The sequence below is a fragment of the Hyperolius riggenbachi genome, chromosome 2, assembly GCF_040937935.1.
Source record: "Hyperolius riggenbachi isolate aHypRig1 chromosome 2, aHypRig1.pri, whole genome shotgun sequence".
In the NCBI taxonomy this organism is placed as follows: Eukaryota; Metazoa; Chordata; class Amphibia; order Anura; family Hyperoliidae; genus Hyperolius; species Hyperolius riggenbachi.
The window spans coordinates 453556297-453584238 of record NC_090647.1 but is presented as its reverse complement, the minus strand read 5'-3'; the positions used below and the strand labels follow the sequence as shown (position 1 = coordinate 453584238).

The 27942-nt window shown below is 45.3% G+C and overlaps 1 protein-coding gene across 1 annotated transcript in view; it reads right to left on the bottom strand.

Annotated features, from left to right (window-relative positions):
* The window catches only part of TP53I13 (tumor protein p53 inducible protein 13), a 37556-nt gene extending 16822 nt beyond the window's left edge, over positions 1 to 20734 (bottom strand). The window contains exons 1-4 of the mRNA XM_068265870.1: positions 20604 to 20734; positions 13799 to 13873; positions 8054 to 8089; positions 5497 to 5555 (exon numbers count right to left, since the gene is read on the bottom strand). Coding sequence (XP_068121971.1) covers positions 5497 to 5555; positions 8054 to 8089; positions 13799 to 13873; positions 20604 to 20669 — 236 coding nt within the window. The 5' untranslated portion in view covers positions 20670 to 20734. The remainder of the gene's footprint in view (positions 1 to 5496; positions 5556 to 8053; positions 8090 to 13798; positions 13874 to 20603) is intronic.
* Between the last annotated feature and the right edge of the window lie 7208 nt (positions 20735 to 27942).

Sequence of the window (27942 nt, the reverse complement as noted above, 5' to 3'; positions counted from 1 at the left end):
TGACGAGGGACACATCCATGCCTGGAGAAAAAAAAAAAAAAAAAAATGGCCCCTTTCTTATACAATAATACAATACAATAACATTTCTATAGCGCTTTTCTCCTATAGGACTCAAAGCGCTTAGGCTCTCTCAGATTCAGTAATTAGTAGGATGAAGTATTCACACAACAAAAGTTATATTTCTGCAAATGCCAAACTGAACAGGTGGGTTTTCAGTCTGGATTTAAACACGTCCATCTCTGGGTCTCTTTAACCCTTTCCACTCTGAGTTTTTTCCTAAAGGGAGTCGTTTCTACTCGGAGTTTTTTTTTTTTTTTACAGAAATGCACTCTCCCTCTTACTCTCTTTCCCATTCTTACATGGAACGTAACACAGTAACATGGTATATCTTGTTTTAAAGAACACATTATAACATTTAATTTCATACCTTATTTGGACAGTTTGGGGGTCTTCTATTGGCTGGTAGCAGAGAAGTTGGCCAAAGTATGGTACACTTTAAAACAATTTCCTGGGTGTAATCCTGGCCTGCAAGTTTCGCAAAAATAGGTGGTTTTTCGCCTGCCACCTGGTGTCTTCCTGTCACTGCACACTGTGCAATCTTTGGTGTTTCGATCGGGATTATTAGCAATAAAATGCTGGATGTCATTTAGACGCTCCTCCACGTCCAATGAAGAAGGGCGGCCATATCTCCTCTGAGGCCTAGAGGCTCGTTGTTCACTAACCAACTCAAGAATTAGGTTCTTGCGGTAGCTGACACGATCCTTTTGTTCATGTGGATGCAACTGGTTGTAAATTATGAAGCTATTCACTACTGCCAGCTCCAACAACAACAAAAAAAGTCTTCCTCCACTTCACTGACTTCCTGTTGAAAGAGTAACTACTGGTGTAATGATCAAATCAGTCAACCGCTCCCATGTGTTTAGTATATTCTACAACTGCTGTGGGCTTCTCAACATTTTCAGTCACATGTACCTTTCATTCTTATCTGCTGTGTAGTTGTAGTAGCAGGGTAGAAAGTGCTAAGCATGTGTATAATACACTTATCCTTCCATGCCCATACCATCTCTTCACTTTCAAGACTCCAAGCACACACTTCACAACTCTTCAGTTTCAGTTTTTTTTTATTTCACTTGATAGACCTTTACGATTGGGCATGACCGTTCCAGTTAAGTGAATTTTTTCTTTTAGTAACTCTTGAGCCAATATGTGACTGGTGTAAAATCGATCTGTAAATAAATAGTATCCATGTCCAGGTGTGGCTTGTTTCAGATTTGCACGAAGATGAAGGACAATGCGAGCTGAAAATGGCAAGTCTGGCCTTGGCAAGCTTTCCGTAGTTGCAGATCCATAATACGGTTCAAACGCAAAGTGGTACCCAATCTCACAATCAGCCATAGAAAACACTCCCCACTTGCTTGGTTTCTGAGGATTGTACATCTTGTACTTTGATCTTCCTTTGAAACTAATTGTGCTTTCGTCAATCCCTACATTCCTATGGGGTATAAACAGACTTCTGCTTCTTTTTTCATATGCTCTGTCAAGTTCCTGACCTTCCAAGCCCTAGTTTGAGGGCCTTCAAGACCACTGATGGGTGGAGAAACATGTAGTATCCTATGGATCTGACTAAATCGCTCACAAGAAAAGATATCTCCAAAAAAGGGGTGTAATTGATCAACCGAGTTGAGAAAAAATCCTGGATAGATCCCCTTTCTTGCAGTGCCATCCTAGGAATTACTCCAAAGTATGCCTTTATTTCCTGCATGGTAACATCAGTCCAGCTCCTCCAGATGGATCTGGGTGAAGGAGAGTTATTTTCTAACTTCCTTTTGGCATAATCATTTGTTTCTAATTTCTACTAAAAGGGCTGGTGTAAAAAAAAGCTCAAAAAACCCACTGACAGTTTCTGGAACATTAGCTGCAGGCAGTTGTACCCCTGCATTACACACAGTAAAGGGAAAATTATGCAGCAAGCACTCAGTGGTAGGAGAGAAGCTTGCCCATTTTCTGTGATCACCATCACCCTGTCCACTTTCAGCAGGCTCCCCACTATCATCAGCTTGCCCACCTTCATCAGCCTCGTCAATATCAGTGTCATCACTGAAGCAATAATCCTCATCATCAGTGACAGTATAGTCACTGTCATCACCAGAATCCTACACATCTGATTCTGAGCTGCTGTCATTCATAATCCGCTGTGCCACCTCAAACGCTGTCATTTTTCTTTTATGTGCTTCAGAAGATGCCATTTCTCCGCTCTGAAATTAATTTGCAAGGAATCTTCAAAAAAATAACCGAAAGGGATCTGCAAGAAGGAATATGCAAGGGATCTGCCAGGAATCTGCAATGGATCTGCAAGAAATCTGAATGTAAAAACCTGCAAGGGATCAGCCAGGAATACACTAGAAGTAATTTGCCAGGAATCAGCTAGAAAGGCCATGCAGAAAAGCAGGAACAATCAGCATCAACAAAGCAGAGTTGATGCTGCTACTTCTTGCCAGCCCTATTCGCCCACTTCCTGTGTAGGGGAGGGGGGTACCACCAATGTGGGCATATAATCTTACATGCCCACTACATATGAGGACAAAAGTTCGGGTGCACGGGTGGCCTGATGCACCGCAAACCGCCGCAGTAAAAATGTCCCGCATAGCGGGACATACGACTGGAACGCAGATTTCGCAATGTACCGCTATGCAGGACATACGAGTGGAAAGAGTTTAGCCAGCAAAATTCCTTTGTCTGGGAAGGGATTTTAAACGGTTAATAACTGGACATCAATGATTTTGCTGCACATTGTTAAATACACAGTACTTGAAAAACATAACACTCATGTTCTTCAACTCTCACCCAGCAAATATGTTAAAGAAAAGCCCAACCAACCCTTTGGGAATAGGAATAAAACATTCACAAAGGAAAAGAGGACTTTAAAGTTATTAAAAGGAACACTATTGATCAATACGTTGTTTTGAATTGCGAGAGGAATAGTTTGGGAAGTGCTGTTCAGTACGGGTATACAAAGTTCAATGCTTATCTATTTGTTTACGGTTATCAAATTCCTTTCACACTTTACTGACACCAAAACAGGCTACTGCAGCTGCCTGTCTATGGAGAGCTCTCTGCAGAAAACAGAGGAAATGTATCTTATGTGCAACATAAACATTTGTAATAGTGTGTAAAACCTGACACCAGAGGCATTTCATATAACTCTGAAATGCCTACCTTCTCTCCACTTCCTCTGCGTCACTTCCTGCAATGCCACCCTCTGAAGTACAGAGGGCGACATTGCAGGAAGTCAAGCGGCGAGCGGTGGAACGCAAGGAGAGGGGGGGGGGTTTGGGCGACCCACCTCCCCGCCGACCACTGTCACCCCCGTCCTGGCTGCTTCCCCTCCAGGTCAGCGGTTCCCCCAAATCCCCCCCCCCCACCCCCACCCCCTGGGCATGCGTTTCCACAGACTGAAATGTATGCTCCAAACACATTTAAAAGGTTACAAACAGATGAAAAAAAAAAACAAATACCAAACTGGATCCATTTCAATGGTGGTTTGGAGATTCGGCAAAGACAGGAGAGACCGCAAAGGCGCTCAAAGAGAAGTGAGAAATGGCTAGTTAGTAATCTCATGTGCCCGATTTGCATCCCACGTCGTTCCCATGCTTCCTTCTTCTGGATTGAAGAAGAGAGCATGGGAGTGATGTGGAATGAAACGTGGGACGTGAATGGAGCGCATCGGCACCCGGCTAAATTAACCCCACCTCAGCCCAGTGCAGCACAAACTCATTTAAATTTGATTATGAGTAGCTACAAGGACATCGCTACTCAGAATGAGCATCGCTAATCTTAAACAAGGTGACATTACTCCTCAGTCGGCTGGCCAATTCTCACTTCTCCGAGTGCGCTCTCTTTCCCTCTCCTGTCTTTACAGATAAGGGAGGTTCGTAATAGAGTGTGCCATTGGGGGGCGGGGAATGGAGTCAGGGCAGCCATCAGGGGGGTACAACTGACACTGCAGTGAGGGGCCCAGGGCTTCTCCCAAAGCGCTGGAAGGGCCGCATGTGCTGGCTGCGGGCCTGTGGCTCACTAACCAGCACACCACGTTCCAGCACTGAGAGAAGAGTGACATCAGCGCTTGAACGTGGGGAGCAGATGAGTGAGCCCGCTACAGCGGACTTTTTATACTTGGGCAGCACCTTTATCTGGCTACAGGCTACCTATACTGGCCTACCACTAATACCTGGCTTCCTATACTGGGGCTGGAACCACCTATGCCTTGCTACCTATACTGGGAACCACCCATATCAGGCTACCTATACTGGGGGCAACTATACCAGGCTACCTATACTGGGGCACCAGCTACCTATACTGGGAGGAACCCTTCCTGGATACCTTTACTGGGGGCAGCTATACCTGGCTAGGGCAGGGGGACAAGAGGTAACACAGGAGGATAAAAGAGGCACAGGGGGAACAGAGACGGACAAAAGAGGCACAGGGAGAAAAGAGATGAGACAGGAACATGAGGTCACACAGAGGGACACAAAAGAGGCACAAACTGAGGTGAGACAGAGGGGGACAAAAGAGGCACAGGAAAAGAGGTGGACAAGAGAACGGATAAAGGATGAGAACGGACCTACAAGTCCCTATCTCATTTGTTAACCGGGGACTACCTGTATTTTGCTAGTATTTGGCTCCACCCACAACATGTCATGGTCACGCCCACTTTTTGCCGCATCACGCTGTGCATGCCGCTTTCTTCAGTGTCGGAGCCATGCACATTTTTTTTGCCGCAGCGCACTTCGCTCATGGACACGGAGGTGGGGTGGCTAGTGGGTGGACACAGCAACCAGTGGGTGGGCAGAGCCTGATGTGCGCTTCTCTGCCCCCCCTTTCCATTTAAGATTTGCCATCCGCCCCAGAGATCACAGGCTGCAACAGATTCAGGCTCTTGACAGTCGCACGCACCCAACCACCGCAATGCATGCTGGGAGATTTAGTTGGTCTATGGGAGTACCCAGGCAGGCCAGGGGGAAGCCCTCGTAGGCTAGTAATGCTGATCACACCATCCCCCACCTTCCCAATGCCACACTATTAAAAACCTCCATTATGGGATTTCCATATTTAGGCGTTTGGGTCCCTTCAAAGTCTGGATATAAATCCCATTGAGATGCTGTGAGGTGCAGCAATTTAGAGCAGGCTGTGCAACCAAGAAGTGCCTCAAACACAGCACATCTGAAACTTCCGCAAGGATGTGTGGGAAAAACGTTCTCCCACTCGATGTCAGAGACTGCTACACAATTATAACAAACATCTACCTGAGGCGGTTTCTGATGTTTGATCTAAAGGTGGAACACCTGTTTGTTATTTATTCAATAAGATTGCTGAGTCAGTCTTTCATAAGTTGTTGGATTCAGTTATCTTACCCTTTTACTTATGTAGTCAGATCTACACTACACAGAATGAGCTTACCATTTCACTGTAAATGTGAAAGCCTAATACCTTACTCACCTGTTAGGTATAGGTGCTGTGTAGTTTATCGCTGTGTCCATACAGGCATGATATGTATTCTGCAAGATAACATATTTCCATGACGCAGTGCAACTTCAACACTCTGAATTACATTCCCTCACAGACATCACAGCTTTCCCACACAAGTCTGTGCTGCAGACCAACAAAACCTAGCAGCTGTAGAGATACTAGATCCTAGAGGTGTTTATCTAGATGTGGAACCACAAGCCCATGTGCCGCTGTGGCCCCCATGCAGAGCGTGCACTGGAGCGTGCTGTCTGACGCTGAGTGAGCATTGTAGCATGCGGGAGCTAGTATATCTACCTGTCCTTGCTTCAGTCCCCATCAGCTTCTAAACTGGCCGCTAGTGCTCCAAGCTCATCTGACGGCAGTGGCCCTGGAGCTCTAGTGACCAGTTCAGAAGCTGCCGGGGAGGAGTGTGGCTGCAAGCTGGAGGTAGGAGAGGTAGGAGAGGTAGATATGCATGCTGCAGCATGTTCCAACGCCAGATCTGCATACGGGAGCTGCACACGTCAGGATAGGTGGGCCTGCACACGAGGATAGGTGGGCCTGGCCACACACGTGCGCGCTCACACACACAGAATGTCGGCTTATCCACAGTGATATACGGTACCTTTTGTTCAATGTGCCACATCAGTTCCCAAGGATAAACCATCACAAAGCAGGGCCAGATTTCTACATTTTACCGCAAGGGCTGTAGAGTCATTACAAAAATCTTCCAACACCTAATTATTTTACATACAGCAATATTTTGTGATTGAAACTATGTAAAATAAAAGGCATTTCACCACTGCCAAAGCTAGCCCTTGGTAGGAGTACATGTAGAGGCTGCAGATAGGAACAACATCGACATCAGATTGAGTACACAACTACACAAATTGAGTGAACACTCAAATGCACTTGTTTAAACAAATTACAGCCGATATAAAATAATTTTACTTCTTTGTAATGTTTTAAAATACATATTAAAATTTCAGTTTGCTTTATAGCTCAGCTGGAGGTAACAGTAATGACTAGGTAGAGTCAATAAGATGCAAATAATTCTGAGTCGATGCATAATTATGCAAATTTAGTGTGAAAATGTATGCAACTTTAAAATGGACCACTCAACTCCTGCAAAGGTGAAATTTGATTTGTCCATTTTCAAGCTGCTCAAATTTGTATAAACCTACATCAAAACAGAATTATATACTGTATACCTCACTGACCATCTCTACTACTAGTGACACAACTACTCCCCGGGCTTTAGGCTGGATTCACAGTGGTCCACTACGTAACACACGCATTATAATGTGTGTGAACTGCAATGGAGACTGGACATAGACTTTAAGGCTGCTTACACACAGGGACGTTACAGGCGCACGTTAGTGCAGCCTGTAACGCTCCCCCAACGTACAGCAATGTAACACAAGTGGCCTGTTCACAATGCCCACGTTGCGTTACATGTAACGCTGCACGTTCTTCCGAAAGTCCAGCATGCTACGGCGATACAGCGGCTTAAGCCGCGTTAGACTGTTTGCACATGCTCAGTCATGTTGGGGAGGAGCGGAGAGCGGCCAGGCACATGGCTAATTAATATTCACTGCACGTTGTGACGTGCAGTGTTTACTTCCTGGTGCGGCCGCTCTGTGCGGCGATTGGCCGGCGGGACCACGTGATGCCGCATGCGTCCAAGAGTATGCATCACGGACGCCAGAGTGAGCTGCACAACGTGGCTCACTCTGACGTCCACATCGAAGAGCACCAGGCCTTGCGTTAGGTGCACGTTATGCGACCTTAACGTAGCACCTAATGCAACGTCTTGGTGTGCAAGTAGCCTGATGCAAAGCCTGCATGCAGCGAGTTGGGGCAAGTACTGAGAACAGCCCTATAGAAATACAGTATATGGGCAGTGAGTTGACAGAATTATTCTGCAATGCATCTGAGCACTGTGGACCTAGGCTCATTCTTACAACAGAGATGTTATTTATTATATATAAAAGATTACTGTGTTCACATAAAGTATACCATCACAATAAGATATGGATATCTGACTTTAAAAATACGGTGACTGCTACATTGCACCAGCACAAGTAAAGGTACTCATACATTACTTGACTTGGCGACCGATCAACCATCCAAATAAGTATTATCAAATCAGATGAAAATCTGTGCTGCCAAGAGCATATACAATTCAAGGTAATCAGGTATGTTGTTTCTGCCAAGAGCATGCCCAATCGACGATGTGACCAATTTAGTGCTGAGACAGACACAAAACAACATCGGAGGACAACACAAAGAACCGCCATTGTGGTTCTTGTAGACTGCGATGCCGATGGAAAACAATTTTTGCCCAATTAGAAGTTTTTGTCTAATCGAATGTCTAATTGGGAAAAACCATTGTAAAAGTGAACTGGTGGAGACGGTAGTTTTCGTTTTTTTGTTTTGCAAAGAGCCAAAATGTATTTCCATGTACAATAAGATCACGAGTGTCCTACTTCAATATGCTTATATAATAATAAAAACTAATGAAAGTTTAGTATACAGCCTGACTTACCTCCTGTTCATACTTTGTGGCTACACTAGAAGACACCTATTAAAGAACAAATGGAGATGTTCACACACATAAATGTAGGATTAGCAGTTTTTCATACAATTGCATTATACAAATACAACTGGTAGGATCCAGCGTACACCAAGATAAAGCCTTGACACAGCTGCCCATTCCACATATTTCATAGCACCATGATACCTGCACTGGTAACATCCACATGACCAGCCTCTTAGCTCAGTCATTACTGCATCAACATTTTCAGCTTTGTCCCAATTCTGGAGCTGCTACTCAAATTAGATGGGAGGAGAATGCAGTGCTTAACACACGGACAATAATTAAGTGATATAACAGACGCCCTCTCAAGCAGAGAACCCCATCGTCTTCTCGGTTTTCTTAGAACAGTAGGCTAGGTATTTGTTTTCTTTTGGCAGGAGTTGGGGCCTCTCCTCTAGCCACAGCACTATTGTCTTAGGGCCCATTCACACGAGCGTTTTGCCAGCAATTTCGGCAAAACGCTCAAACGCCAGCGTTTTTCAAAGCGCTAGGGTAATAAAATTCTATGGGCCCGTTCTCATTTGGGCGATTTGCGCTAATTACCACAAATCACCCAAAACCGCTAAACGCAAACGCGTAGCCTGCACCATTTTTAGGCGATTTCCCGCCAATCGCGTTTCAGTGCTATAAAAGCGCAAAATGCGATCGCAAAAAAAAAAAATAGATTAAAATCACCAGGTGTGAATGGTGTTTTTTTGGCGTTAATTGCCAAAAAATGCCAGCGCAAAACGCTAGCAAAAGTGCCTGCGTTTTGCATTTTGTAAGTGTGAATGGGGCCTTAGCGTGCTTGTTAAAAGCAGACCTACAGTCAAACTTCAGGTCCGATTTATCATCTGCCCAATGAGAAGGAGTCATATTACAGGGTAGCCAGCCATACAGGACATGGCATCTTCAGCTGTCTTGGTTACTGAACTGGGTGATTCACTCATAGGCTTCAATTCATCAAGCATTACCGCATTCGGTAATGCTGAAAACAGCTGACTTTACGGAGCACTTAAAAAAATGTTAATTCATCAAAGCAGTTACCGCATGAGAAGCAGACATTCCTGTGCAGAGAGATAAATTACCGACTTGTTAAGTGATTACCTCAACACATGTCAGTAAAATGTCAGCAAATGTTAATTCATCAAGCTCACAGCATTCGATAACATGTGCGGTGTTTATCTCCAGCTCTCCCTTGTCGATAAGGAGCTTGGAATGCCTTCTCCATGTGTGACAGGACCATAGAAACCTCCCCTGTCCCCTGCAAGTGCTGCTGATAGGTTGGCCAGGATTCTCGGGTGGAACAGACCCCCCCAGGCAGCCAGGGGAGAGAAAAGAATTAAAGTTATTTTCCAGGCACCCTTCTTTTCTAGGCACCCTTCGGTAGTGTAACCCCTTGAGTGCCTGTTTAAATATGCAGGGATGCAAGTGGGAGCTCGTGGCAAAATGACCTAAGCAGGGAATGTGTAATGTTTCTCAGCAGTTCATCTAAGCTGTGGCAAGTAAATAGAAACTTAAGACTAATGAGACAGATTCAGCAAGAGCAGAGGCAGCACAACAAATATAAAAGGCACATGTATAGGGATGTCGGTGCTGCCTCTTTCCTATTGTAATGCCCTCACTGCACGGACCTCTTCGGTAACTTACCAAACATCTACCACATGTGTGAAAATATTGATGAATTAGCACAGTGAAGTGTAAAATACCGAATGCGGTATTTTAAGGACTGGGATTTTGTTATCGAACACCCTTTGATGAATTGAAGCCATAGTATGGAATTACAAGGTTTAAAGTGTTGCCAAGACTACAGTGTTTTTTTACACTGCATGAAGCAACAATTGCAGCCTCCACCAGGAAGATGCAGGTAGATAAATGGTGTGAGACTATTTGCTGAAGGGGATCTGTTTAGAAAGGATTATAGCCAAAATATCGTCATTTCAGTATTAGGCTCTGTTCCCACTTGACAGTGAACAGCTATTTTATATATAGGAGCTGTTCACATTTGTCTGCAATGGATCAATTTCGGTAAGTGGGTCGCACTTCTGTGCAGTGCGCAAAAATCTCGGAGAGCAGTTGCGTTCAAAATATAGCCCAGGGGGCCACACGTGATCGGACACAAGAGAAAACCGACTCTCAGGCCTGTTGCACACCAAAACCCGCTAGCAGATCCGCAAAATGCTAGCAGATTTTGAAACGCTTTTTGTTATTTTTCTGTAGCATTTCACCTAGCATTTTGCGGTTTTGTGAAGCGTTTTTGGTGTAGTAGATTTCAGATATTGTTATAGTAAAGCTGTTACTGAACAGCTTCTGTAACAAAAACGCCTGGAAAACCGCTCTGAACTGCCGTTTTTCAGAGCGGATTGCGTTTTTCCTATACTTAACATTGAGGCAGAAACGCATCCACAATCCAAAAAATGCCTCACCCCGGGAGTATGAGTTTCTGCAAAACGCCTCCCGCTCTGGTGTGAACCACCCTATTGAGATACATTGACCAAGCGGATCCGCTGAAAAAGCCGCTCGGTGTGCACCAGCCCTTACAGTTGGGAAACGGGAACTCTGAGGAAACCAGCAATGGCTGAGTTTATAACTCTCTTGTGTGCAGCCATGGCGATTATTGACTCAATGAAATAGAGTGAACCTGTGAAAGCCCATGAAATCACTGACCTGTAGGGAAAAAAAGAAGGGGTGGGAGTAATTTATAGAGGTGTTGGGAAGCAGAAGCTATGTTTTTCTCACTAGTCACCTAAGCAGCTGGAAATTTCATCTGCATGTGAGAAAGTGTAGCGTTATCTATATAATGTTACTAATAAAAGTTTTATGAGATTATTTCTCCCTAGCAGTTGCCTTTACAACACAGATGTTATTGCTCTCCAACAGAATTGTGTGTTCAGCATTACCATAAACTAGTCTCTGATAAATTACACCTTAAAACAAATACTGTACTAGGTTATGATAACAAAACATTTCAAGATACCTGTATGAAGGTGAATGTTCAGCATATGGGATGTACCTTTATAATCACACATCAAGTTACCATGCAGCAGTAAAAGAAAGCTAAAAAGGACAGTACAGAGGAGTAGAACTTGTATACTGACAAGCCAAAATATAACAACCCCTGGAGTTCCCACGTGTGCTGTCTGGACAGTTCTGGCCTATTGAGGCAAGGATTCTACAAGACCTCAGAAAGTGTCCTGTGGTATGTGGCATTGGGATGTTAGGTGCAGATACTTTACGTCTTGTGTGTAAAGCAGCTGCCTACAGTAACCAGTCAGATTCCTTGTTCCACTTTGTAGAGGGACACCTAAAGTGGAAGGGATATGGAGACTGTAATATTTATTTCCTGTTAAAGGGGAACTGAAGAGAGAGGTATATGGAGGCTGCCATGTTTATTTCCTTTTAAGCAATACCAGTTGCCTGACAGCCCTGCTGATCCTCTGCCTCTAATACTATTAGCCATAGACCCTGAACAAGCATGCAGCAGATCAGGTGTTTCAGACTTTAAAGTCAGATCTGACAAGACTAGCTGCATGCTTGTTTCTGTTGTTATTCAGATACTACTGCAGAAAAATAGACCAGCAGGGCTGCCAGGCAACTGGTATTGATTAAAAGGAAATAAATATGGCAGCCTCCGTGTACCTCTTACTTCAGTTCCCCTTTAAGCAATACAAGTTATGTGGCTATCCTGTTGATCTTCTGCCCCTACTACTTTTAGCCATAGACTCTGAACAAGAATGCAGCGTGTCAGGAGGGATTCCGCCCTCCCCCGCATTGACAAAAATACCATGGCGTATTTTTCTAAAGTTTTCCGAAGCTGTGGCCACTCCCACCTATGTTGCCTTAGCCTGCCCCCAGCTCAGTAGCCACAGCTTAATTGGCTGCTGCCAAGCCAAGGGCAGAAGCATGCAGCTAATCTTGTCAGATCTGACAATGTCAGAAACGCCTGATCTGCTGCATGCTTGTTCCGGGTCTATGGCTGAAAAGTATTAAAGGCAGAGGATCAGCAGGACAGCAAGGCAACTGGTATTGCTTAAAGGGAACCTTAACTGAACGGGGGGTAAAGAGTTTCACTTACCTGGGGCTATTACCAGCCCCCTGCAGCAGTGCTGTGCCCTCAGAGCCGCTCTGGAATCCTCCGGTCCCCCGCTGTCACTTAGTTTCGTTTTTGACGACTCACCAGTCGGCCGGCCGCCATGCATATTATTGGACGCATTCCCTACTGCAATTAGCGCTGTTGCAGACCGCAACGCGCACAAAAATATGTGTTGCCGCATTCCGCACGCGTAGATATGCGGCAGTAGGGAATGCGTCCAATAATTCGCATGGCGGCCGGCCAACTGGTGAGTCGTCAAAAACGAAACTAAGTGACAGCGGGGGACCGGAGAATTCCAGAGCGGCTCCAAGGGCACAGGACTGCTGCAGAGGGCTGGTAATAGCCCCAGGTAATTGAAACTCTTTACCCCCCGTTCAGTTAAGGTTCCCTTTAACCACTTCAGCATCACAGGGTTTTTTGCTTAAAAACCAGAGCAATTTTCACATTTCAGCGCTCCTCCCATTCATTCACCAATAACTTTATTGCTATTCATCAGATGTAAATGATCTATATCTTGTTTTTTTTGCCACAAATTATGCTTTGTGAGGGTGATATTTGCTTTTAGTAATTATGCTATTATCTGGAAAAATGAGAAAAAAAAAAGGAAAAATACACTATTTCTCCATTTCCATGCACTATAGTTTTCAAATAAACAATGTTACCATAGGTAAAACCCACACATTGTATTTGCTAATTTGTCCTGGTTATCTCAACATTTAAATAATGTTCCTAGTACAATGTATGGTGATAATATATTAGTTTCTGGTTTGTGTTTTTGGTTTTCTCATTGTACTCTATCAGTAATTAAAAGCCCTTATCTTCATGATTAACAGTAATACACTCTCATGGCATACATATTTTAAAAGCTAAGTCCCTAGGGTAACTATGTATTCTCTTTTCAATGCTGTCACTTTTGTTTTTTGTTTTTACAAGTATTTATTTAGGGGTATAGAGTACATGAAAATAACAGTTTAATTGCTTTTCATTCAGTTTTCCGGTAAAAAAAAGAAAAAAAAAATCACATGACTTAGCCCTCAGTTGTCAAACAACACAAAATCTATTCTCCCACTTGTCACGGTTAAAATGATACCCTATATACATAATCAGATAGCTTATTGGGCATACAGCACACTGTTTACCACAAGTACGCCTATCTACTCCCCTGAGCTTCAAGTAAAGTTTTGTGGGGAGTAGATAAGCGTAGCAAGGGAGGTAAAGTGGTTAAATGAAAATAAATATGGCAGCCTCCATATCACTCTCACCTAAAATTCACTTTAAGGGCCTAAGCCCACTGTTGCATTGCTGAGTGGATTCCTGTCTTATGAGCACACTCATGTTTTGTGCATTTGTGTGCACACCCCACAACTGTCCCATTCACTCTTGTTAAATGATCTTAGCTCTGCATTGGAGAGCAGCATAGATGGCATGCACCTGTGCTGCAGAGTGTGAGAGTGCGCCATTGCCCTAAATCAGGTTATTTGTTGTGGACCCCTGCTTCATGCTCTCTTGGTACCTGACTTGAAGTCCACAATTTCCAGCCAAAATACTTCCAGATATATGAAAACTATGGAAAGCTATTCTGAAGAAGTTTGGAAGCCAGGATGAACCAATCAGTTTCTTACCTGCGTCGGAGGTGGAATGTATTTCCCAGGACATAAATAGGCACTTTCATCTGGCAGATCCAGGCCAATATTAAACTGAAAGAAAAAGACTAACTCAGGCGATGAGTGGTAAAACTGCTGTACTGGTCTCAATACATTTCTCCCCATGTTATGTCATCTTTTTCATGCTAAACAGCAAATCAGGAATTATATAACATCTCCAAGCAATATTTCAATGTGAAATACAGAACATATTGGAGCACATCTGCGTACAGTGCGTAGTGGTGTTTTTACCTTCACTATGGCTTCCATTCACTAAGACCTGTTCAGTAAAAAATAGTAAGTGAATAAAAGACTGCATTTCAGTTTCAGAATTTTTTCCCCCAAATTTACTAAGATTTTAAACACATGCAGTAATAGTTCAGAAATTTACACAAATACTGCATGACAATTCACTGAGGGCTCGTTTCCACTATCGCGAATCCGCATGCGTCCAACGCATGCGGATTCGCACATGTAATGCAAGTGGATGGGCCTGTTTCCACTGTAGCGTTGTTGAGGTGCATTTTTTCAGCGGTGAAAAAAAACACACAAAAGAGCCGCAGAATTCGCCTGCGAGTGGAATGCATGCGAATCGCCGCTAATGTATTTAAAGAGACTCTGAAGCGAGAATAAATCTCGCTTCAGAGCTCATAGTTAGCAGGGGCATGTGTTCCCCCTGCTAAAACGCCGCTATCCCGCGGCTACACGGGGGTCCCTTCACCCCTGAACCCACCTTCGCAAACCTTGGTCACAAACTTGGTCGTGAAATTTTCGTTTCCTGGAGGCAGGGCTAACGGCTGCAGCCCTGCCTCTAGTCGCGTCTATCAGACGCGCATCGCCGCCTCCCCCCCGCCCCTCTCAGTGAAGGAAGACAGAGAGGGACGGGGGAGAGGTGGAGATATGCATCTGACAGACGCGCGTGAGGCAGGGCTGCGGCGGTTAGCCCTGCCCCAATGCGGAAGCGCTCCCCCGCTGTACGGAGGGGATTTGGGGGTGAAGGGACCCCCGTTAAGCCGCGGGATAGCAGCGTTTTAGCAGGGGCACACATGCCACTGCTATCTATGAGGTTTGAATCGAGAATAAACTCTCTTTAATAGGAAATTCGCATGCTGTTTTGGTATGCGAATTTTCATGCGAAATCAATGGAAAAAGCACACCGGCATTGCCATGGTTAAATTTGCATACATCGTCATCCATGCGAATTTTCATGCGAATTCGCATCCACATGCGAATTTTGCCGCAGCGATTTCGCAACGCAATAGTGGAAACGAGCCCTAAGACCTGCTTGGTAAAATGTAGAAGTCTAACCAGCTGCGTAGTAGGTCTGGCAGCAAGCTGTGTTCTGCCACCATGAATAGGTTAAAGACGATATTTAGGGGTGACATACAGCGATAGGACAATACAGGAATACAAGAAAAATCAGATCATGCAGCACAGTATGAGTACAAGGTAATGCTTAGTCAGTCACTGGATTTAGCATAGAGATTAGGCAAGTCGAGTTCACTCAAGAGTTCACTCAGATCCATAGGATGGGTGTACAGGAAAGGAAGTGCTTGAACAGGTAGGAGACATAAGGAGGAGGACTCTGCCCGAAGGCTTACAATCTAGAGGGAGAGGTGGGGACACAAAAGGTCCAGACCAGAGTTCAGCTGCGGGTTTAGAGCACTAGTGAGGGGGGTAGGCCAAAGTAAAAAGGTGAGTTTTGAGGGCCTTTTAGAAGAAGATGTTGAAGGAGGGGGAAACCCTAATGGGAGGAGGTAGGGATTTCCATAGTGTTGGAGCAGCTCTTGAGAAGTCCTGGAGGTGTGCGTGGGATTAGGTGATGCGAGGTGCAGTCAGGCAACGTTCATTGGAAAAGCGGAGTGAGCGGCTAGGTGTGTACCTCTGGGTAACATTGGAAATGTAGGTTGGGCAGGTTTTGTTGACAGATTTGTAAACCAGACACAGTATCTTGAATCTGATTCTGGACTGGATAGGAAGCCAGTGGAGAGATTCACAAAGGGGAGCCGCCATGGTGGAGCAAAGGGAGGAGTAGATAATTCTGGCTGCCAGATTCATGACGGACTGCAGCGTGGCTGTTCGGGTCAAAGGGAGATCAGCCAGAAAGGCGTTGCAGTAGTCAAGGTGGGAAATTATGAGGGCATGGATGAGGAGTTTGGTGGTGGCAGAGATCAGGAAAGGGCGGATCTTGCAGATGTTACGGAGGTGGAAGTTGCAGGAAACGTCATGTTTTAAATCACTTAACGACCATGGTCAGCCGATCGGCGGACCTAGGTGTTAAGTGGTTTTACATGGAAACGGCCGCTCGTACGAGCAGCCTTTCCATGTCAGTTCACGGAGGGTGTCTCCGTGAACTGCCTGCGAGCCTCCGATCGCGGCTCGCAGGCGAAATGTAAACACGCGGGGAAGAAATCCCCGCTGTTTACATCATACACGTAAAGGAGATCGGGGATCCCCGGCCTCTGATTGGCCGGGGATCGCTGCAGTCTGATAGGCTGAAGCCTATTAGAGGCGGTGCAGGACGGATCTCCGTCCTGCGCCGCCCAGGGGAAAGAGGGGAGGGAGGGAAGGACAGGGAGGCCGAAAATCGCTGCGGAGGGGGGCTTTGAGGAGCCCCCCGCAAGGCGAAAATAGCCGGCGGTGAACAAACCCCCCAGCAGGACATCCCCCTAGTGGGGAAAAAAAGTGGGGAAGTCTGGTCGCCCTGGCTCTATCCTGATCTGTGCTGTGGGCTGGAGAGCCCACGCAGCACAGATCAGGTAAAAATGGCCTGGTCCTTAAGTGGTTAAAGAGAGCCCGAGGTGGGCTCATAAAATGAAATTAAAAAATAAATAGGCTACCTAATCCGGGGGCTGAGCGGATCAGATAGCCTCCAACACCGATGCTCCCAGCCGCTCCTGTGGACCGCAATGGCCCACTTTCACTTTTGTGACCTCTGGGTCACGACACTGGAATGAGAGATTCATTCTCTCATTCACAGCATGCAGGGACGTGGTCAGGGAGAGAAGCAGGGGGCGTGGTCAGGGAGAGAAAGCTGTCCAATGGCTGCTCTGGAAAATTTGCAGGAACACCCCTGACGGGCGTTTTGAACAGAGAATCCCTTTCCCACATGTTTACTGCCAAGATAGCAACAAATATTGTTGCTAATCTCGGGGGCTATAGCATGGCAGTGGGGGGGGGGGGGGGCAGAGAGTGGCGGTGTGGGGACACAGAGGCATGCCATAAGGCGAAGAACCTGCCTCTGTGCCCCATCTGCCACCCAAAAAACACCTTGGGCTCTCTGCAACTGCAGCAATTTATCACAGAGCACAATTGTATGAAAACAACAAGGAACGTTTCAAAGCTATTTCAGTGGAAACATGCAACGTATGAAAGTTTCCATCCCCGTCACACTGCCATGTGGCCACAGAGGACTCAAGACCGGGTTTCTAACAAAAACAAACAGGTTATAAGAACAAGACTGCAGAAGAGAAATTCTAACTTATCCACCCATCATCTACTAGAATCCTCTACTATGATCAATGACTTAAAGAGAATCTGTACTGAGTAAAAATATTTAAAATAAACACGAGGTAACTTCAAATGAACATTACATAGTTACCTTGCCATCAGTTCCTCTCAGAAGCTCACCATTTTCTTCTGACAATGATCCCTTCCAGTTCTGACAATATTTTGTCAGATCTGAAATATATCAGTTGCTGTCAGTAAAATATTAGTTGCTGTCAGTTATAGCTGAGAGGACAACTGATGTACCAGGTAATGTCCATGTTTCCCTATGGCTCAAGTGGGTGATGTTACAGTTTAACTGTGTGCTGACCAGAAAGCTGTTATGGGTAATTGCCATTTTCAAGATGGAGGACGGAAAATTCCCTTGATCACAGTGAACAAACAAGACATGGGACAGGAGAAAGACACTGAGGAGTAGACTACATGGAAGGTAAGTATGACTTGTGTATGCTTATTTTGACTTTTAATTTTCAGTTCAGGTTTTCTTTAAGGTGGCCACTAATGATCCAATTTCTAGTGAAAAATCGTTTGAGCGATCAGATAATTCTGATCAGAAGAAAAATCTTTCACTACACCATCAACGAACCAATCTTTGCTTCCTATCTATCACAACCAACTAGAAAATCCAAATTTTGGTTTGACCAAAATCAAATCGGACGTAATCGATTGTGCCCATCAATGGAGATTATTTACAACCAACCCGATCAGAATTTCTGATCGCTCAAACGATTTTTCGCTAGAAAGCACCGTTAGTGGCCACCTTAGTAGAACTTTATGAAAAAAAAAAAAAAAAACAACATTGAAAGATTCCCAGGACCATAAACACGAGGTGAAAATAAACTGATGAGATAACCAATTGCATTAAAACTCCTACTTCTAAATATGACTTTTTTTTTTTTTTTTTTTTTAGATATTTCATGGTTTTATTTTATATTTAAACATTTACAAAGTAGATTGTATGTTTTGTTGTCTCTGCTCAGCCTAGCAAGTGTCCCTAAATGAATATACATGAACTATTGCCCTTTTCCTATCTCCTGCTCTCAGAAGTTGTATTCTGCCAAGGAAACTTTTATGGCTGTACTTTGCTCATCAGTGATGGTTACTAAATTGCCCACAAGGTACCAACAATACAGAAGCTGTGACTTCCATGCCTAAAAATCAACAGAAAAGTAAAACAAGTAAAACAACCTGGTTATTAACGCCCTTCTGACTGCCTATCGCCCATTGGCGGTGGGAGGGTAGCAGCTACAGGACCGCCTAACACCGATTGGAGTCAGGTTCTGTAGGCGGAGATTAGCAGGGATCGCACATCCCCGCTGAGTTACAGATCCCCGTCCGTTAATAGCTTGCCAGCCACGATTGGAGCTGGCAGGCCGTTAGGAGAAAAAAAAAAAAAGAACACGATCATCTTCTTTTGTACAGCGCTGCAATCGAATGAGCGGGCGGGTGAGGGAGGGTGCCGTCCACCCAATCACATAAGCTGAGTTTCCCTATGATGTTTTCTGGCAAGTCCCCTAAAGTAGACTGGCGCCAAGCAGAGATGGGCTTTCGGGTAGCTTCATACTCAAAACTACTCGAATTCGGAGAGTTAATTCAAGCACCTGTGGGGGACAGGTGAGGGAGGGTTAACTTACTCATGCTGCCTTCCGATCGGATGCGTCCCACTTCGCATTCATGCCCCTACCCCACTTTCTCCTTCAAACCGGAAGAGTGGTAGTGACGTGAAGGCAAAGTGGCCCCTACCCCACTTCCTCCTTCAAACCGGAAGAGTGGTAGTGACGTGAAGGCAAAGTGGCCCCTACCCCACTTCCTCCTTCAAACCGGAAGAGTGGTAGTGACGTGAAGGTAAAGTGGCCCCTACCCCACTTCCTCCTTCAAACCGGAAAAATGGTAGTGACGTGAAGGCAAAGTGGCCCCTACCCCACTTCCTCCTTCAAACCGGAAGAGTGGTAGTGACGTGAAGGCAAAGTGGGACGCATCAGATCGGAAGGCAGCATGCGCAAGTTAACCCTCCCTAACAGGTGCTTTAATTAACTCTCCGAATTTGAATAGTTTCGAGTATGAAGCTACTCAAAAGCCCATCCCTGGCGCCGAGGCCTCCCGTGTAGGCATAAGCTCCGCAGAGCTCCAGCGTTCAAATTCTGATGAAAACTGGTGGGCCGCAGCAGCGAGGCAGTTAACTTACACTTGTCATGGCTTATAGCCGATGCGCTCCATGGCTTGTTCCATCTCTCCAATGGTTCCTCCTTCACACCTGGAGGGTGGAAATATTGGAGGGACGTGGAATGCATCGCCTATTTGCAGCAACAAGGGTAAGTTAACTGCCCCCCAGTGCGGACCGCAAGTTTTAATCGGAATTAAGAATCGGAACAGCGGACCTCTGCTAAGCTCATCCCTATTCCCATCTCATCCTTGAGACCAACTCCGCTCCCTAGGACCCTCTAAGGCTGCTTTCACAAAGGCCGTTGTGTTGCATTCTCTATGGCAGCTATAACGCAACAGATTGGGAAAACGGTGCTACACGTTATGCTTGCCTTGCGTCAAGTACAGTGAAGCAGAGCAAGTTAAAAGTATGCTTCAATGCTACTGTTAACGTTAGTGTTTTAGAGGTAATGCACATCATGCAATACGTTGCAATTTGTTATATCGCAACATTCCCGCCACACTGTGAATGTCGCATAGGTGATGCATTGCAGTGCGGTAAGCCACGATATACAAAGCGGACATTACACCGCACAACTGTTAATGTGGCCTAAAAGTTCACAGACCCACTCCTGTCCATAGCGATGCAACAGAAGTGTAAAGGACCATAAGAGTATACTGGCAGGGAATAAATATGGTGGTAGTAAGTGGCACCCTACTGCAAGAAGTTGCGCAGGAGAGTGATCCATCCCACCATATTAGCTAGAGGGGAGGTCAACAATATCAGGGTCAACTCTAAACACTTTAAATTTTTAACCAAGAAAATAAGGAACAAATCTTTTCAGCAGAGGAAAATCTAAAAATGTCTATTTTACTGTTGCAGAGAGCATTTGATTTTAAGCCTTGCAGAAGGACAGTTCATAACATGCATCGTGTGATGTGATATAATCTGTAAAACCATGAAGAAAATATCAGCTCTACATAAATGATTTATAAAATAAACTTTAAGTAACAACATTTTTTTAACATTATAAAACAAGACAGAAGTGCCCATCTCCCGTGCAGACAGCACAGATCTCTGGGGAGCACTGGCTGTGCATGTAATCGGAGATTCCAGCAGCAGTAGAAGCGTTACCTGGCCATTGTCACAGCCCCGTGCAGGGGACACGAGAAGAGCACACAGCGCACACAGCCGCCACATCCCGGGACTCGGCCTGCCGCAGCGTCACTCCGCTCCGTGTCCGCCTACCCGGCCCGGACCGCGCCGTCTCCAATCAGCGCTGGGACAAAATTCCTTACGACACCCTATTGGCTATTATAGGCACCACCCAGCGCTTCCAGCGCGTCACATCCAGTCGTGTAATGTTTTCATGAGACACGTTTCGTTCAAAGCCAGTTTCCCAAGCATCCAACTCTTGTCTTGGTTTTATTATATGCATTTTTTTTTCTCCTAGGAGATAATTTCACTTTGCAACTGAAAAAAATGTCAAAAAGTAGAGGAAAGGGGGTTATCAAAATTAAGTATTTTCTTGCTTACTGCTGGCTTAAAGAGGAACTCCAGTGAGAATAATGTAATAAAAAAAAGTGTTTCATTTTTACAATAATTATGTATAAATTATTTAATCAGTTTACATTCTGACATTTATTACATGGTGACATTTTTACTGTTGGCAGGTGATGTAGCTGCTGCATGCTTTTTTGAAAGTTGGAAACAGCTGTAAACAGCTATTTCCCACAATGCAACAAGGTTCACAGACAGAAAACTGCCAGGAGTACCACGGTCCTCAGCGTTTCTTATGGGAGGGGTTTCACCACAATATCAGCCATACAGCGCCCCCTTATGGTCTGTTTGAGAAAAGGAAAAGATTTCTCATGGAAAGGGGGTATCAGATACTGATTGGGATAAAGTTAATTTCTTGGTCGGAGTTTCTCTTTAAGGGCTCGTTCACACTAAGGGCGTTTTTGCCCTTTTTTCGAGCACAAGCGATTTTCAAAATCGCCCCCAAAATGCTTGTGAAATGAATGTCTATAAGAAGGTTCATACCAACGTTGTTTGTGCGATATGGGTTCAGCAAAGCGGTGCCTGGACTATTTTGGGGGCGATTTTGCTATAATGGAAGGTATAGGAAGAGCGCTAAATGCTCACAAAATTGCTTTGTTGGGCGATTGCGTTCGTGTTTTAAAGAATAAATACAATAAGAATAAATACAATAAAGAGTTCACTTCCTGACTTGCATCAGGGAGTGAATGTAAAAAACGCTCTGCAAAAGCGCTTAGAAAAGTGCTTTTCACAAAAACGGACCACCCACCCAATTGCCGGGAATAGAAAAAAAATTGTGACCAAAAAACCCCAACGCTAACGCGAGTGAAATGCAATGTGAACGAGCCCTAATGGCTGGTTCACAACAAGAGCGCATTTAAAAGCACCAGCGTTTCGAAAAATGCTTGGCTAATATGTTTGTATGAGCTAGTTCACACCTGAGCAATATGATTTTTTTTTTTTTTGCTAATGCAGCAGGTCCTGCAGTATTTTGGAGGCTATTATGACTGAATGTAAAGTATATGAAAATTGTAAAGTCACAGAGCAATTTTCAGTGTTTTTTTTCTCCAAAACTCCACACTTGATTGTCAGCGTGCCACAAGAACTACGCAATTGCTAAACACTCTAAACTAGCTAGGCAATAGGCATAAATAAAAAATCACTAGGCACATGCCAGTAATCGCTACTGCAAATCTCATAGGCAAACACAGGGGGGGTGGGGATTACAGCTGCCCAGAATCCCCCCTCAGACCAGGGCCGGTGCAGTGTCTGGGGACAGGCACAAGTTGAGACGCCAGAATATCTGCAGGCATGCTGCAGCTGACACCACAACTGAAAAAAATGATTGCTGCAGTGTGTGGGGGGTTAAAAGTACAAACCAGCCGCTCCTCCTGCCCCCCTCCGTCTGCCGCCGTTAGTGTAATATTCATGCCGGGACCGGCGACTTGCTTGACCCCCACCCGGACATACCGCGCCCGGACATACTGCGCCCTGTGTGCGCAGTATGTCCTCCCCTCTTCACTTCTGGCCGGCGCATAGCGAGCGGCTCAGAAGCACGCTGATCCCTCTGTTTACTCTGGGCTGCGTGTGCGCTCCACTACATGTGATTAGCATGTGACGCTTGGTGTAGTGGTACCCACATGACAACCAGAACTCACGTGGCCCCCAGGATCTGCATTCAGCACCCACATGACAACCAATACCCCCTAGCCAAAAACGAGGAGGGGGGAACATGTTGCCACCGGTGACAGGTCAGACTGACTCCACACCATTTATTGCAGTCAGCACTTTTGTGACTGAATGTCTCTGCTACTTTCCCCCATGTCTCCTACCCCCCAGCGTGTGTATTGGCAGCTGCCTTACCTAATCTGCCATCCCCGCGAGAACTGCAGACCTCCTTCTCCTCTGCGCAGCTCGCTCTAGATTGTGCTGATGACGCAGTCAGCACAGGCTAATCACTAAGGGGAGCCGCGCGGAAGTGAAAGAGGTCTGCAGTCCCCGTGGGCATGGCGGATTAGGTGAGACAGCTGCCAATACACACACCAGGGAGGGAGACAAGGGGGAGGGAACAGAGGCATGCCTGGGGGAGCAGGCACACTGCACACACACGCTGGGACAGTAGGGGACACAGGAGAACACATGAGGATACAGGGGGACACAGGAGACACATTGGGGATACAGAAGGAGACATGGGGACACAGGAGGACACATGGAGACACAGGAGGGATACAGGCAGACACATGGGGACACATTGGGGCACCATTTGGGGGAGAACATGTACAAGACGCTCCTGGAACATGGACTCACCAGGTTAAGTATATATATATATATATATATATATATATATATATATATATATATATATATATATATATATATATATTTTCCCCTGATTTTTGCCCTCTAAACCTAGGTGAGTGTTATATTCAAGAGCATCTTTTATGGCAGAAAATATTTATTTATGCAAGTATTTATATAGTGCCGACATATTACGCAGCGCTGTACAGAGTATATTGTCTTGTCACTAAGAGGGGCTCACAATCTAGTCCCTACCATAGTCATATGTCTATATCCTGTAATGCATGTATTATAGTCTAGGGACAATTTAGGAGGAAGCCAATTATTAACTTATCTGTATGTTTTTGGGATGTAGGAGGAAACCGGAGTGCCCGGAGGAAACCCATGCAGACACAGGGAGAACATACAAACTCCTTGCAGATGATGACCTGGCTGGGATTCAAACCGGTGACCCAGCGCTGCAATGCGAGAGTGCTAACCACTACGCCACCGTGCTGCCCAATACAGTTGAAAAATACAGTATATATTATATTTAATTTGTCCTAATTACTTACCTTGTTCTCCTAGTATATTGGGCCTCAGACCTTTTGGTAATATTGACCTTCACTCAGAGCATTTATTTCCCTGTTCCCTTTTTTCCTTATAATAATGCCATAAGAAACCACTTATTGTTTTGGTTGGACTATTTAGCATGGAGCACAGGCGCCAGGTCTTCCAGACAGATATCCTCTCTCTTCTTCCCAGCCATCCATAATTCTAAAGCATCACATGTATCGATCAAACAAGATGTAGGGCCGACATGCTCGATTGGGTGCATGGCAGTAACATCGCGCGACATCGGGACCAGCAACAAACACACCGGAATGCCCGGCGCTGTCCCCCTATTCTAAAATGTGTCTGGTGCAGTATACTTTACCTGTCGGTATCTACCGCTGGCTGCGAACTCTGTCCTTCGTGCACATACATGCCTCCCATGTGGTTGCCAGCATATACGTGGGCATGTATGTGCACGGAAGACAGCGTTCGTAGCTAGCGGCAGACACCAACAGGTAAAGTATATTGCACGGGTGGGGGGGGGAGGTGGGAGGACACATTTTACATTGGGGCGGACAGTGCAGAGGACGGCGAGGCAGCAAATGCGGTGTCACAAAGCCGATTCCTGAGAGATTTCATGCTGAAATCGATCGGGAATAGGCCTGCGATGTATTGGCAGGCAATAGATCTCTCTGATCAGATTTGATCAGAGAGATCTGTTTCTTGGTCAATCTGCCCATACATCGTCTAATGTATGGGCACCTTAAAGGGAAGGTCCAAGCTAAATAAAAAAAATCAAAATCCACTTACCTGGGGCTTCCTCATGTAATGATTTCTGACCACCCAGCACAACAAGAGTAAGAGCTGGATAATGGAAGAGGCTACACAGGCTGCCCAGAGCAACTGCAGCTCTGGGCTTCTGATAAGACGCAATGGCAGCACAGTGCGATGTTGCGCTGCTCTTGCGATAGCAAACATTCAGACAGATACAAGACAGAGTGAAGTGAGTTAGCCAATAGCAACCACAGCAATGGCTACCTGCAAGGACAGGACTAGGAGGACAGAGACTGACAGAATGAATGCTTGCTAATCTAGTCACTGCCTCAGTGACAGCAAGCATTCACAAAGACAAGAGTAAGGTAACCAATAGCAACCGCAGCAATGGCTACCTCGCAAGGACAGGACTATGCTAGCTAAGCACGGGTAATCACGCTAAGCGCAACCCACCGAAACGTGGCAAAAACTGACTAGCTGAGCACAGGATATCAACAGTTCGAGTACGTATATATCAGCGGCACTGATATATCACCGTAACACGATCACAAGGAAAATAACAAACGCTGACTCGATTATGTGTATATTGGCGATGAACCAATATATAACATAAGCAGGGACACTAGCTAGATCTGGACTGGAGCAATACAGCGAACTAACTAGGCAATACAAACAATACAAAATCTCTGCACTAGAAGGAGTACGTATATATGTCCCCGTGGGAAATATCTAATCGTAGCTCTACAAGATAACTGAACTAGAAGGTAGCAAGACTAGGCATATATTTCACAGTATAAAGGGACCCAGTAACAGCTTAGACAGAGCTGAAACTATGACGTGCTCGGTCTAAAAGGCATCAGCCAATGGATGCAAGCATGCAAATCTCCACACAGCTGAATGGTAATCATTCAATCCTGAGCTGGCTTGGTTACCATTTGCTAGCTAAAAGACTATCTGTATCAATGCATGCAGTCCTATGCAACAACATGCATGCAGGAAATCCAGGGCTATCTGGCTGCAGCTCAGCTGTAGTAAGCCATTTGTGGAATGATGACAGCATTTTGAGCTGCCCAGAACTGCAGAGCAATTGCAAATGACAATGTGACTCATTGCGAATGCACAACCGAATGCAGGCTGACAAGCCAGAACTGTCCTTTTGTGGCTCCACCACAATGGACAGAACACGCCACAGGAGGAATCCTTACAGTACCCCCCTCCTTTAAAGGCGGCTTCCAGACGCCTATAGAAACCAGCACAATTCTCCCGAACCACCCAAACCAAAAAAACAGATGCGAAAAATCCAGCAAACTGATCTGACTGATAACTCATGAAGGTTGAGACAGCCCGACAAGACCAAATTCCAGAATCAGTCTCACCAAGTGAGGACCAATCGGAACCAGGAGCTACAGAACCATGCCCATCAGTACTACAAGCCCCAGTGTGATATTCATCAGAACCGTGATTTCCAGGAAAAAGCCCCCCGAAACACCTCACCTTCCAGGGACTGTCCAAAAATGCCAAACCTTTTGCAATGCCCACCGGAACTGTCTTTACCAACTCAATACCCACTGTTGAACCAGTCCAAGGCACCAGGACAAGTTTCCTCAGAAATCTCCCAGAAAACTTTGAAGCTCCATAGAGATCCCAAGAGGTTAGAACGCCCTATAGGCTCACATGGAGAACTATCAAGAACCCCTATGGAACCTAGGGCAATTCCAGAGTCAGGTTTACAAGGACAGACATCAAGATCAGGGCTTTCAGGGACCAGAACCATCTCTGGGCATGCAGGCAGACTGGCAATATCAGAACATGTCTCCACTAAGGAGGCATCTGAGTATGCTGACACATTAGACACACTTGGGCATTCTGGCACACAGAGCACATCTGGGCACACTGGTACAAAAGAAACTTCTGGGCATGTCAAGGAACTGCGGACCTCAGAGTCAGTCATGATAGGACCGAAACCAGGACTGGGCAGAAGATCATCATGACTGGACTTCACAGTTACTGGGCTCTCACTAAGAATGCAGAATCAGACTTAGATGTCACTGATTCTAGCAAGGCTATTAACAAATCATGTTCAGGGGCATTAACAGGACAGGACAAATCTTCTGATGTATGCACCGAACTAGATAGGGGTTCCACAACTTCCTCTGGACTGGACAGCGACTTATTTAGTACACTGGATTGAAGCTCCAAAAGAGCTGCAAAACAAGTCAGTATTGGAGCAACCCCCACTGACTGGGCAAAACTGAGGAACTCACTGGACAGGAAGGGGACACTGGAACCTCTGCCACACCTGCCAGAGAACAATAATTTTTCAAGATACAAGGCAGGGTTTCAGGAACACTCACCAAACCGGACTGAAATTCTGAGACTTCTATTATTTTTTTACCACAGAGTCAGAATTATCCATGTTACAGGGCAAGACTTCTGAAACATTCAGAGGACAGGGCTGTAGTTCCCCGGCTGCTACAACATCAGACAGGGACTCCACAACCTTAGTAATATCAGACTGTGTACAAGGCAATGTATCCAAAATACTCTCTGACGAGGACAATGCTTCACTGGACCAAGATTCATCAAGTTTATTTAGAGTGGACTGTAATTCTAAGACAGCTGCTAAACAGGTGAATATTACTGCAACACCCACTGAGGTAAGCAGTGCCTCGGAGTCCTCTGCTAGAGATATTGAATCATCCAAAGTACTGGATGAAGCATAAGACTCAGCTATCTCAGCTTCACTGGACAGGATCACTGAACAGTCCATGTTGCAGGGCAGAACCATGGAAGCACCTGCTGGACAGCATAATGATTCTGTGACCTGAGCTTCATTGGACAAAACTACTGCATAATTCATGGTACAGGGTGAATTTACTGGAACATTTTCTGGACAAGGCAATGATTCTGTGATTTCAGGTTCACATAACAGATGCTCTGAACTATTCACGGAACCAAAGCGAGGTGTTGAAACAGGAAGATCAGGACACAATGTTTGCGCATCTGAACCACCGTTCAACTGTAAAATTGGAAAATTCAGATGCTGGGGATCTAAGGTTACTAAACATGATTGCTGAGACTCAGGAACTGATGTAGTGCATCTATTGGTGTCTGCTGGATCATATGGTTTGCAGGATGCAGAAAACAAATCAGTATCAGTTTGTATTGTTTCACAAAAGGTTTTGCGATTAATTTAACAAATTCCAGGGGGTCTTCAAAAACCTCCTCATTTTCATCAGCAACTTCCTCAGCCCAAGTTCTCATCTTGCTATCAAGCAGGTATAAGATAATAAACCTGGACATCTGAAATGTTGTAGGTGATCTGAAG